Genomic DNA, 13,171 nt, shown 5'->3' on the forward strand with positions numbered 1-13,171 from the left:
CCATGACGCTTGCGTAGACACACGCACACATAAGCCTTGTGTATGTAAGCTGTTCAAAAAATTTCAATGCTTTTTATAATAAATAAAAAAACAAAATATCGATGTCTATTTCTCCGTTTGTTTCTGCGCTGGGATTAACCAACCCGTTTTTTTTTTACCCGTAAAAAAGAGATGTGAAACCAGTTCCACACAAACCCATTCTAGAACATGCTCCAGCTCCGTCCTTTCTTAGGAATGTCATTGAGCAGGTTGAATGCTGTCATCAGAAGTGTAATACTGTCATCAGAAGTGTAATACTGTCATCAGAAGTCATCAGAAGCACAGGGTGGGGGTGCATCTGAGGGCACAACACCAGTTTTCCCGGGATTGTTCTTTTTGAACGACTGTCCCGTTTTTTATTATTATTCTTCCCGGGACACGAATTGTTCCGGTTTTTTGTGAATTAGTTTTTCAATTCGAATTTCATAGTTTTAAATAAAACGTTATTTCCTTATACTGCTATTCTATTTTCTTCCTGATTATGTTCAAACATCATGGAGGGTGCGATTGAAAAGAGCAAACATAAACTCAGGTTGTTCATTGTGACCAAAATAACACAGAAAATAACACACATGATGGCAGGACAGACCCTTTGCATGTTAGGGGAGGGGGTACATATTATATCAGGTGAAAAAACGGCCTGATATAATGTGTATCCCCTCTGTAACTCATATGGAAGACAGCAAATAATATGTAAGTGATTTAAACAGATTTGTATTCAGGAGTTTGTAGTTTACAAATATGTATAATACCCAGAAAGTCAAATTTTCACCATGTGAAGGGTTTATGTAGGCCGCCAAACATCTTCAAATCAATGTTTCCGAGTAATCCTTTTCCAAGATCACACAGTGAGCCTCACACACCTGCTTCCTCTTAACAATCAGTTGTTCTGCTGATAGCTAATAAGAAGCAAACAATCCTTTTACCATCAAACATTGCTGATTGAAAACATCATGGAGTCTCAGGGAAAACAAAGGTGAAAAACGTTAGTTCTCAACTTTACTTTAAACGTCTCAATGGCATGTCAGTGCAACTGTTGTTTTCAGTCGAGCCACAGGTCTTACGGGAATTCATATAAGCGGAATCTTAAAATAGGAAAGTTCTTTTAAATTGGGTGGATGAGTATTGTACATATGATCATGTATACGATGACATGCATGTTGTGGTACATTGAATTCCAGCGTGTGTGTGTCAGTGTGCCCTCTGCCCAGTCCCTCTCCCCGTTCAACCTCCTACAGTGTGTCCTGCTGGCGTCCCTGTTCTTCATGCCAGGCATGGCCAGGAACATTCTGCTGTGTAACTTTAGCGCCCTCCAGTTTAAAGACAAAGCCTTTCTCAACGTAACCACCGAGTGTCTCCCGCACCAGAGCTGTTCCACCAGCAGGGGGCTCCGTGGATCAGAGCACATGGTGTCTGCCCAGGGCTGCGTCGCCTCGACGCGCTGCGGAACCTTCCAGCTCGTCTCGTACCGCGGGGTGACCTACAATGCCAGCTACACCTGCTGCTGTAGGGAGCGCTGCAACCAGCCCCCCAGCCCAGACACCCGACTGAGAAGGCTTCTGGGGTTGACCAGGGAGCCCACACCCAGCCCCCTGGACGCCTGTCCCACACCAGCTACCTTGTAGATCCACACAGGGTGTGTTTGCTGGGCAAGACGAGAAGAAAAATGAAGCGTCAGTCTACAATACTTGAAACTGTCAGACTGGGCCACATTTCAACCAAGTGTATTCACATGTTACTTAGTTATAATATGTGTACACAAACAAATTAGTAGATTCTACTGGGATTTAGGAGTGTTTACTTGTATGTGATTTATCACTAGAGAGGGACAGTGGGTTAGCCACTCTCCTGGTGTGTTCACAGCAAATGAGATTCTCAGTGTGGCATCTGTTGGGTCCAGTGAAATAAATAAAGGATCATTTATAATGAATGTCTGTCTCTGCAGCAGGTGTGCAGGGAGAGGGTGTGGTCTCTGCAGGTGTAGATTTACATTTAGTCATTTAGCAGACGCTCTTTTTCAGAGCGACTAACAGTAAGTACGGGACATTTTCCCCCCCCCCAAGGCAAGTAGGGTGAAGTGCCTTGCCCATGGACACAACGTCATTCGGCACGGCCGGGAATCGAACCGGCAACCTTCTGATTAGTAGCCCGATTCCCTAACCGCTCAGCCACCTGACTGAGCGGTTAGGGGACATCTGATATTTTGAAGTGTCGAGCAGGAACAGGAAGCATGGGTGGAACTAGTAGAGAACGACAGAAGCTGTTGAGTTTATTGTCCCTGTGATCAAACGTTTTTGAATGGGCAGGTGAGATCTCGTACATCACAAATATCCTCGACTGTTGGCATCACTAATCCCAGGATACTGCATTGCTAATTGCCTGATCTTCTGTATTGACAACATGATAAGACTGTAGTTAATTGGCATAATGCCATTATCATTGCAAGCTTGTCGTCTCCCTCCAAGCCCCATAATTGCATTAGTTAATTGACACTGATTCAAAACACCTGTGCAATGTGTTTGCAATGACCATATCAGACCTGAAACCCCAACTCAGGGTTAGCATACTAACCACCTCCAGATGCCCACCTCCTCCTCCACCTCCTCCCCCAGGCCAGAGGGGTACTGGGTGGGGTGTGTGTTCCTGTTCCTCTGCCTGATGATGCCCGCCGTGCCTGGTGCCAACCTGCTGTGCTTCTACAGCTACATCACACCCAGGAACAGAAGCGTGGAGCTCATCCTGTCGGAGTGTCCTCCGACCAAGCTGTGCTTCACCGCTGACGGGCGTTACGGCAACTACAGCGCGCTCATCGCCCGGGGCTGCATGTGGAGAGCGGACTGCAGCAAGGTCCACCCCCTGGTGCTTCGAGGAACCAGGTTCACCATGCAGTACGCCTGCTGTGATTATAACTACTGTAACTCCGGCCCTCGTGTTACGGCCTATTCCTTCCCCCTCATACTTACCCTGCTGCTGGTCAGCGCACAAACCTGAACTCCTGATATAGTTAATCTGCTACAGGACAGAACGATGTTACCCTTTTTATGTTGGAGATGGACAGAATATTGTATGAACAGCTTCATCCTGTGACACCCAGTCTTGCCAAACTGAGGTGAATCCTAACAAGAATGTCTCCCGAACAATACAACAATTATTGGATTGCTTATTAGAACGATTGTTTTATGATTATTAAATAAATTAACTTTTATAAATCGGATAACTGTTCATATTACATTTCACCATTATTCTTGTTTGCTCTCAGTACTTCCGTCTCTCTCTCACACTCACACACACAATCACACACGCACACACAATCGCACACGCACACGCACACGCACACACACACACACAGGGCAGCGGTAATGGAGATTTGGACAGTTGTTTATTTCCCTTTAATAAGGCTGCTGGGTCTCCCCATAGTGGATATACATATATATACAGGAGATTGCTATACTGAAGTTACACTGAGGGGAGAGGGTCCATATTACACAGACTTCAAAAAACAACACTGATAGAGCCTAATCTCCAGGTATCAGAAATCAGCAGGGAGAGAGAGAGAAGAGTAGAGAGGTTAGGGGGGTAACAGCACGAGAGAGAGAGGGGGGGATGGTGCAGTCACAGAGCCTGACTCGACTGCCTAATAACTTAACACTAGAAAATAACATACAGATTTCACGCACAGTGCATCTTAAATAGGTTACGTGGAGAACCATTTACCATAAATATCTGTATTTCGGGAACCAACATATATAAAAATAATTAAAAAAAATCAAAAAAAAAATCATTGTTCAGTCTTTAGATTTTTTCTTCTTTTTTTCTATTTTTTCCTTCCTTCCTTCGGATCCTTTGTTCCTTTCTTCCTTCTTGTTGCAGAGGAGGGTTTTCACCCGTATCCATCCCGGATTAATGAGAAAAGTAAACCCGACCCAGAAAACCATATGAATTAGTATAAAACCAACGAACGGAACAGCACAGTCAACTCATCACAAAAAGAACCCACAGACACACAGAACAGCAAGAACACAGTACTCTTTTAGCATCTTCATCATCATCCTCATCCTCCTCGTCATCCTCGTCTTCCTCTTAGGGTACTGGTGGGGTCAGGGAGGTCCTCCCTGGGCGGCCCAGCGGGGTCTTGACGGGGTCAGCAGTGATTTCTCTGAACTTCACAGTGTGGTAGGAATAGTGTGGTGGTGGTGGGGGGATTTAGGGGAGGGGGGTGACCAGGGAATAGCCGGGGGGGGGGGGGGGCTTGCAACTGGAACAGAGATCATCAGAAGCACAGCAACAATTAGAAAACAATTAAGAAAACCCAGAACATGTTCGTGGAAAGTAAACAAAATGGCCGCCACGTTGCTCGTTGTCTTCTTCCTTCCTGTCACCCACGGGGTTGGGAAGGCCTTGATTGGCTGCAGCGTATACTGAGTGGGCGGCCCGTGTTTTCTGGCAGAGGAATAGGGGGTGGGGCTTGGGAAGGGTCTAAGGCTGACTGGAATAATCGGCTGGTCGGCGGGACTTGAGAGGCATGTCATCAGGGGGCGGGACAGGATGTGGCGGTGGGTCGATTGGCAGGTCGGATGGCGAACGGTTAGGCACGCTGTCGCAGTGCCCGCCTCTTCCTGCTGTAGTAGTGGCGCAGGCCGGTCTGTCTGGCAAAGTTCATCATGTAGTTTTGTTTACGGGTGCTACAGGGACACAAAAACAAGTGAGAGAGGAGACAGAGAAAGAAGGTGCCCATTAGTGACTAAGAAGATCACACTAACAGAGTTCACACACACACACACACACACACATGCACACACACACACACACACACACACACACACACACACACACACACATGCACACTCCCAGATCTTGCACACTGTCTAAGACCCATGCTGGCATTTTCAGTCAGGCTTTCGTCTCCGAACACTCAACCAAACGAGCTAGACTTGTCGGGGCAGAATGAGTAGGATTCTACAGAGCAGGATGGCTCTACGTGTGGCTCACTCGACAGCAGCGCTAGGACACGAGGACAGGACAAGGACACGAGGACAGGACAAGGACACGAGGACAGGACAAGGACACGAGGACAGGACAAGGACACGAGGACAGGACAAGGACACGAGGACAGGACAAGGACACGAGGACAGGACAAGGACACGAGGACACAAGGACACTGAACACAGAGAGGACAGACGCCGTTCTACAGACAGAGAAGGGTAACGAGCGGAACTATGACCACTGATCTACGACAACTGTTTGAGGCCAGGGTTGGAGTAACAGCCAGCAACTGGGAGGGAGGGAGGAGGGGGGGGGGGGTCGGAGTAAAAGAAAAAAGGAAGAAAGAAAACCGAGCCATAAAAGTGCAGGGTTGTGAGGGTAAGGGGGTGTGGGGGGAGGAGAGAGGGGGGGGAGACATTGAACTAAAAAGGAGAAACAGAGAATAGCTGTGAAGATCGCTCTTGCTTAGCCTGTCATTGCCTCTTCCATCCAGCAGGGCGGTGCCAGTGAGCCGGGAGTGCAGCCAGGGCAGGCAGGGGCCTCTGCAAAGCGGGGGTGGGGGGGGTGGTGGTGTTGGGGGTGTAATGGAAGGAGGTGTGGGAGGTTCTGGGGGCTCCCCAAGTGAGATGTTGTCCTTGCTTCCAGTGGCAGTTCCCCAGTCAGACGCTAGGGGGCGCTATGGAGAGGACGCAGGATGGACTATGGAACCCGGCAGCCATGGGGCTGGCGGGAGGAATGTCGGCGTGAAGGGTGATTCACAAAGCCATGCAGGGGGTCTACTGGATGGTAGGGTGGGGGTGTTGGAGGGTGAGCCGTGGGGCTTCCTGCGGTGTGAAGTCTGGGACACTCACAGCCCTGGGGGAGTGACCATGCTGGACTGTTGGTCTGAGTGAATGGGAGCGGTCAGATGTATGTGTTCAAATGTGTTGGAAAGAAGTGTTGGACCCCCCTCAAACTGAACAGTTTTATAGGGACATTTGGGTTTGAATGGGAGAGGGTTCTCTTTAGATATCAGAAAACTGAAAAGTGGGCCACTGGTCTAATGACACACGGAAACTGCAGAGGAATGATAACAAGAGCACAGCAAACATATAGTGATGGGTTACATCACACATATATATACACACCAACACCATACCACTGAAAGCGTAAATACTGTATACAGATCGATATATCAAAATATCAGTATATGTATTATATAACACTATATATTTTTGGCATATTGAGTACTAAATAAACATAAATTCAATTCACGGATAACGTATAAATTTGGGTATATTTGTGAACTATACGTAAGCTGCCCCAGCATGGGTTCATGTGGCAATACAATCCACGACCCTTTATCTTCAAGGTGGAAGGAGGTCAGAAGAAGCTGAGTGTCTGCTGGGTCCTAAAGAGAGCCCCTCCCCCACCCCGCCTGGACCCTGAGATTGAGGTGGCCTGCGTGTCTGAGAGGTGGGGGTGGGGGTGGAGGGATTAAGGTGTGTAGATGATGACTTGAGATGGGAGCAGGAAAGGGTGGGAGGTTAGGGGGGGGGGTAGTGAGGAGCGGGGTCACAGAAAGGAGGGGGGGGGGGGGTAGTGAGGAGCAGGGTCACAGAAAGGAGGGGGGGGGGGGGGCTGCATTCGAGAATAGGCGGAGAACTTACCTGACGCTACAGCCATGCCACAGGGAGCAGAATACAGAAGAGAGCAGAGATTAGAGCGCGAGAGGGGGGGGGCAGGAGGAGGGGGCAGCTGGCTCGCAGAAAGGTCTGGGGGGGCAGGAACCCCGGCCTGGGGAGGCGGGGGGCCCAGAGGAGGAGGGAGCAGGGGGGGGGGGAGGAAGAGAGAGGCAGAAAGAGTCAGAGTCGCAGGAAGAGTTCAGAGTCCCAGAAAGAGAGAGAGACAGAGAGAGAAGAGGAAGAAAAAGACAGAGAGAGGGATGGAGAGAAAGAGGGATGGAGAGAAAGAGTGTGATAAGGATGGAGAGAGAGAGAGAGACAATTACAGATGGAGAGAGTAAGAGAAATAGAGAGACAATCCGTGGCCCGACAGATACAGAGAGAGAAACAGAGAGAGAGACAGAGAGAGAGACAGAGAGAGAGACAGAGAGAGAGACAGCGCGAGAGAGGAGGAAACCGCATTTTTGGAAGGAAGGAGGGATGAGGAGGAAGAGGAGGAAGAGGAGGGTGGATGCCGAGGGCAGGACATCACACAGAGGGAGAGCACAGGCGCAGGCAGACAGGTTAGTGTGGGCGGAGCGAGGGAGGAGGAGCATGTGATGAGGAAGAACAGGTCGTCGGAGGGTGAAGAGTGGTGAGCAGAGAGACAGAAATCAAAGAGAACGGTGTGAGGATCGTGGTTGACTCTTGTTCAGCAGACAATCTGTTGAAAACCGAGGGAGTGAGAGAGAGGGTGAGGGGGACAGGACAAGGCCACACTACACCAGGGATGGCTCGGGTTAGAGCGGGGTGTGTGTGTGTGTGTGTGTGTGTGTGTGTGTGACTGCAAACAGACTGTATACAGTATCTAGTGTACATCAAGCCCACGCCAGGGTTACATTGCATGACCGTTGTATGAAGCATTGCGTGTTAGGAGACGATTACGACAGCTTATAACATGTTACGTTATGTCATTGTCCCTGTACCTTTAGCAACATGCACAACGTACTAGAAATGTCCTCTACCATAGCCATGGAAAGATAATAGAGCAGGCTTGATGTCAGTGTGTGGAATGCTTGATGCTAGCTCTACAGCCTCACAATGTCTCCCTCCACTAGCACTGAGGCCTGGTGCACTATCCAGCCATCTAAGAGCAACAGAGTGAGGACATTTACATTTAGTCATTTAGCAGACGCTCTTGTCCAGAGCGACTTACAGTAAGTACAGGGACATTCCCCCCGAGGCAAGTAGGGTGAAGTACCTTGCCCAAGGACACAACGTCATTTTGCACAGCCGGGAATCGAACTGGCAACCTTATGATTACTGGCCCGATTCCCTAACCGCTCAGCCACCTGACAGGACATAGCTCAGTGTGACTGCAAATCCAAGAGGTTTAACATCTAATTCCAAAACCTGATTGGGGTGTGTACACTTTAGGTGTGTGTGTGTCAGTTTGGAGAGAGATAGGGGGTCAGGTTGGAGGCGAGCGAGGCAGGACTGAGGTTCTGCGGGGAGAGAGAGGGGGTTAGGGTCTGGGGGTTCAGGGGGCGACTGGAGATTGGGTACTCACAGAACTACTTCCACGTGGTCGAGCGCCCACTGGTCGTGCCCCGCCCCGTCGTGACGAGGCTGCCACCATCGTAGCTCCACCCCTTTGACCCTCGCCTCGCTGAAGGGACACCAGAGGTCAGGATGTCACGATGGGTCTCTTGAGAATGTGTGTGTAGCATTGTGTTGAATGGTTACAGACCTGTGTGTGTGTGTGTGCACGTGTGTGTGTGTCTGCATGTGTGTGTGGATGTCTATGTGGTGTGGAGACCGATGTTTGCGTGTGTGTATATATACAATATAGTATATACTGTATGCCTGTATGTGTATAGACCTACGTGTGTGTGTTTGAGACTGCATGTGAGTGCTGTGTGTGTGTGTGACTCACAGCGGGATGTTGTAGGAGACTCTCTGGGCCTTGATGAAGTCTTTGGGCTGGTGCTGGGCGATCACATGCCAGCTGACCCCGTTGTTGACGCTGTACTGGAGCAGCACGGCGCGGTCCAAGGTGTTGGCCTGGTCCAGAGCTACGTTACAGCTGTCTGTCTGAGACACACTCCCGATCTGCAGCACAAACATGATCTTGCTGTGGACGCAGGAGGAGGGGGGCGGGGAGGAAGGAGAGAAAGTGATTGTCCTGTAACTTGAAGGTCTAACTTCCACCAGAACTGCATTTTCCCATGACTGAAAACGTAATAAATGAAGAAAAAATATATTCTACAGACAAGTATTTCAAAGCTCTCCTTCTGGACGACCCAGTCGACTACTGAAACACCTGCTGCTGTATCTTTCTGAAACGATCCTACTGAAACGTTGCGCTGTGGTATCCATGGCTGGTTGCCGTGTTACCTGGCTCTGGTGAGATCCAGAGGCTTGGTGACAGCCTGCCTCATCTTGCAGCCGTTGAAGTACAGCGAGTCTCCGTGCGCGTGGGGCGACAGCTGACCGCAGCCGCTGCCCACGCCGCCTCCCTGGACCAGACGCCAGCTCTCCTCAGACACGCTGCCAGACTCAAAGTTGTCCTTCACGAAGCTGGGCAAGTCGCTGTTGGACATGGAGCAGTCGTCTCCTGGAGGAGGGAGGGAAGAGGGGGAGACAGAGGAGGAGAGGAGCGAGGAGAGGAGCATCAGAATGAACTAGTACACACACACACACACGTGTCACTTCCACTAGGGGCCTGTCCTACCTTGGTGGCCCTCGTCACAGATGCAGACCGCTCCGCTGGTGCAGTAACCGTGGCCGCTGCACAGGCCAGGACACGCCTCCCCGATGTACACGTGGTCCACGCCCCAGCTGTGACGCTCACCGCTGCCCTCCTTCTGGATCCAGCGGAACTGCGTGGCTCTGGGAGAGAAAGGGTCCGAACATGAACTGCGTGGCTCTGGGAGAGAAAGGGTCCGAACATGAACTGCGTGGCTCTGGGATAGAAAGGGTCCGAACATGAACTGCGTGGCTCTGGGAGAGAAAGGGTCCGAACATGAACTGCGTGGCTCTGGGATAGAAAGGGTCCGAACATGAACTGCGTGGCTCTGGGAGAGAAAGGGTCCGAACATGAACTGCGTGGCTCTGGGAGAGAAAGGGTCCGAACATGAACTGCGTGGCTCTGGGATAGAAAGGGTCCGAACATGAACTGCGTGGCTCTGGGAGAGAAAGGGTCCGAACATGAACTGCGTGGCTCTGGGAGAGAAAAGGTCCGAACATGAACTGCGTGGCTCTGGGATAGAAAGGGTCCGAACATGAACTGCGTGGCTCTGGGATAGAAAGGGTCCGAACATGAACTGCGTGGCTCTGGGATAGAAAGGGTCCGAACATGAACTGCGTGGCTCTGGGATAGAAAGGGTCCGAACATGACATGAAGCGTCCAACAGTGGAGGAGGAGACCACGAGACAGCGGCTTAAACTGGACATTATAATAACTGTGCCACACATTCATCAGATGTACTCTTACTTTTACTGAATAAAGTTTTTAGTTTATTATCCAAATTCCTTATCTTTATACCTTTTTTGTCATTTAGCAGGCACTCTTATCCAGAGGGACTTACAGTAAGTACAGGGACATTCCCCCCGAGGCAAGTAGGGTGAGGGCCTTGCCCAAAGACACAATGGCATTTTGCACGGCCAGGAATCGAACTGGCAACCTTCGGATTACTAGCCCGACTCCCTCACCGCTCAGCCACCTGACTTCCAGTTGTGTATGTGCGAGACAGCCAGCCTACCCAGAGGACACGTGGTCGGGAAGCTGCACGGTGACTCGGGTCCAGCTGGAGCTGTTCACCGGGCTGTAGATGGTCGACTCATGGAACTGGAAGGGGGAGCAGCCCACGTTGTTGACGGAGGTCGGGAGGCACTCGGACTGTACCAACTGCCACGAGTCAGACCTTAGGGGGGAGAGATCGAGAGAGAGAGATAAAGGGAGAGAGAGGGTAAAAGTAGGTTGTTACGTGTCAGTAAAGGTACGTTATTTTTGGACTAATGTGAACCACAGAGAGGCTGGCTGACTCATCAGTGTCCTCACCTGGCATCCTTCCTGTACTGCAGCAGGACAGAATGATGGTCATCGCAGGTGTCTGCCTCACAGCCCACCACAATCTACACCAGAGACCAGGAGTTAGCGTACGTTAGCATTCAGCATGTCGCTTAGCATCTTTCTTAGCATTTTGCTTAGCATGTAGCCTTCCTTGTACCTTGAACTGTAGGATGTAGCCAGGCTGCACGATGAGCTCGCGCGTGGCCAGGATGTTGTGGGTCTTGTCCTGGTTCTTGTTGGGCCAGTACAGGTGGAAGGAAGGGTTCCCACAGAACCCTGCGGTCCTCACAGCGTTGGGGTAGAAACTCCAGCTCTCCTCGTGAGACACACCCTCTACAGAAGAGAGAGAGAGAGAAGCAAAGAGAGAGAAAAACAGAACAAAATAAAATTGGAAAAACTGCAAGAAATGTATATTCAATTTTCACATGTCTGTTTAGTGTTGAGGTACAATAAGCGCAAAAAGACAAAGGCCACAGACCATCATCGAAGGTGTCCAGAAGGGTGGAAGGGTTGATGTCCGACCCGCCCACCAGGATGTTGTCGATGGCCCACTGAGCGCGCTCCAGACTCGGGGAGGCCAGGCCTGAGGACATGGTGAAGGGCTGCCACCAGCGCAGGCGCGTGGCGTTGGACAGCGCCCCCTCTGGCAGCACAATGTAGTCTCTCCTCACAGACACGTACTTCAGATAGTCCATCTCGTGGAGCAGCGTCCAGGACACCCCTGGGGGGAGGGAATCCGGCGAGAGAGACGAGGAAGAACGTGAGGCCGGATGGAAACAAAAGCAAACGCCTCTCTCTGTGTACCCGTAAAGCTACGGCCATGTTTGGTTGCCATGGTACCTCCGTCAGTGGAGTAGTCGAGCAGCACGCCCTCTTTCCGACAGGTCGGACGATGGCACATGGTCATGTTATCCTCACTGCCTATCCTGGCCCAGTACTCCACAAACCTGCTCACACACACAGGTTCACAATCAACACATCAATACTACCTTACAACTGCCCCATAGACATCAAAAAACAGTGCTTAGAATCATTTTTCCCCCAAAACAGTTGTGACAGTTCTACCAGAAGACAGTAGCTGTAGCTAAGGCATAGAGAGTCCTCACTTGGCTCCTCGGAGGTCCAGGTCCACGGTGACGGCCTGCCTGCCGTCCGCTCCCCCGAAGTACAGCGCTGTCCCCTCTACCAGCACCCCGCAGTCTGTGCAGGGACGCCCCCCTTCCAGGACCTGCCACTGGGGGCCTGCCGCCCCCTCCCAGTCGAAACGCTCCTTCAGAGAGGCCTGTGGGGAGGGGGTGTGTGTGAGGGTGTAAGTGTGGGAGTCAGCCTTCCAACGCATGAGCGTGTGTGAAGTAGGGTGTGTGACCAGAGTGTGTGTGAGGGTGTGTGAAAGTGTGTGACTAGAGTGTGTGTGAGGGTGTGTGAAAGTGTGTGACTAGAGTGTGTGTGAGGGTGTGTGAAAGTGTGTGACTAGAGTGTGTGTGAGGGTGTGTGAAAGTGTGTGACTAGAGTGTGTGTGAGGGTGTGTGAAAGTGTGTGACTAGAGTGTGTGTGAAGGTGTGTGAAAGTGTGTGACCAGAGTGTGTGTGAGGGTGTGTGAAAGTGTGTGACTAGAGTGTGTGTGAGGGTGTGTGAAAGTGTGTGACTAGAGTGTGTGTGAGGGTGTGTGAAAGTGTGTGACTAGAGTGTGTGTGAGGGTGTGTGAAAGTGTGTGACCAGAGTGTGTGTGAGGGTGTGTGAAAGTGTGTGACCAGAGTGTGTGTGAGGGTGTGTGAAAGTGTGTGACTAGAGTGTGTGTGAGGGTGTGGTTTGGTCCTGTACCTTGAGGGCTGTGCTGGCGTAGCAGTTGGGTCCGGTGAAGCCCGGGTCACAGAGGCAGCGCTGGTCCAGACAGTCCCCATGCCCTCCACACTGTCCCGCACACGCCGGCCCGATGTACAAGTTCTCCACTGCCCACTGGATGTCCGAGTGCTGCTGGTAGAAGCGGAACCTCACCGCCCTGAAGGGAACAGGGAATGAGGAGGGAATGAGTGCAGGACAGCACCCAGGCAGCTGGGATGGTGAGGGCAGGGCAGGGCACTCACGTGTCTGCCAGGCTGTCGGGCAGGGGGTACACGGCCCTCTTCCAGCCTCCGGCAGGGAAGAAGACCGAGGGCTGGGACACCTGGCCCCCGCAGCGGGGGTCAGCGGGCAGGCACTGGGGCACCAAGTACTTCCAGGTCACTCCAAAGTCCACCGAGTACTGGACGTGCACCTGGTGATCCGCATGGCGTTCTGGAGCGCTGCAGCCCACCGCTATCTGTACGGACACACATACACACGTCCTCACACACACACTCAGGCACAACGCACGCTTCCTCCGTGTATGTTTTACTCAAACACCTTTGTTTCTATCGACTCGTGTTACTGTGGATTGTGTTTGGAGTTTGGG

The 13,171-nt window shown here is 51.3% G+C and overlaps 3 protein-coding genes across 3 annotated transcripts in view; 2 read left to right on the forward strand and 1 right to left on the reverse strand.

Moving 5' to 3' along the window:
* The first annotated feature begins 990 nt into the window (after positions 1-990).
* LOC136942487 (sperm acrosome membrane-associated protein 4-like) lies at positions 991-1,947 on the forward strand. Its single transcript, XM_067235398.1, has 2 exons — positions 991-1,015; positions 1,235-1,947. Exons 1-2 carry the CDS (start codon positions 993-995, stop codon positions 1,662-1,664), a joined length of 453 nt encoding a protein of 150 aa, XP_067091499.1. The 5' UTR covers positions 991-992; the 3' UTR covers positions 1,665-1,947.
* A 672-nt stretch (positions 1,948-2,619) lies between these two features.
* On the forward strand, positions 2,620-3,030 carry bncr (bouncer). The gene has a single exon (XM_067234161.1). The coding sequence runs from the start codon at positions 2,620-2,622 to the stop codon at positions 3,028-3,030; it is 411 nt and encodes a 136-aa protein (XP_067090262.1).
* A 1,280-nt stretch (positions 3,031-4,310) lies between these two features.
* reln (reelin) overlaps positions 4,311-13,171 on the reverse strand; it is an 85,683-nt gene continuing 76,822 nt past the window's right edge. Inside the window, 14 exon segments of the mRNA XM_067234163.1 lie at positions 4,311-4,721; positions 6,672-6,677; positions 8,236-8,334; positions 8,602-8,799; positions 9,063-9,282; positions 9,400-9,557; positions 10,430-10,591; positions 10,729-10,802; positions 10,898-11,073; positions 11,219-11,461; positions 11,581-11,687; positions 11,847-12,022; positions 12,562-12,739; positions 12,825-13,039. Coding sequence (XP_067090264.1) covers positions 4,625-4,721; positions 6,672-6,677; positions 8,236-8,334; positions 8,602-8,799; positions 9,063-9,282; positions 9,400-9,557; positions 10,430-10,591; positions 10,729-10,802; positions 10,898-11,073; positions 11,219-11,461; positions 11,581-11,687; positions 11,847-12,022; positions 12,562-12,739; positions 12,825-13,039 — 2,109 coding nt within the window. The 3' untranslated portion in view covers positions 4,311-4,624.

The sequence above is a fragment of the Osmerus mordax genome, chromosome 4 (assembly GCF_038355195.1).
Source record: "Osmerus mordax isolate fOsmMor3 chromosome 4, fOsmMor3.pri, whole genome shotgun sequence".
NCBI classification, from domain to species: domain Eukaryota; kingdom Metazoa; phylum Chordata; class Actinopteri; order Osmeriformes; family Osmeridae; genus Osmerus; species Osmerus mordax.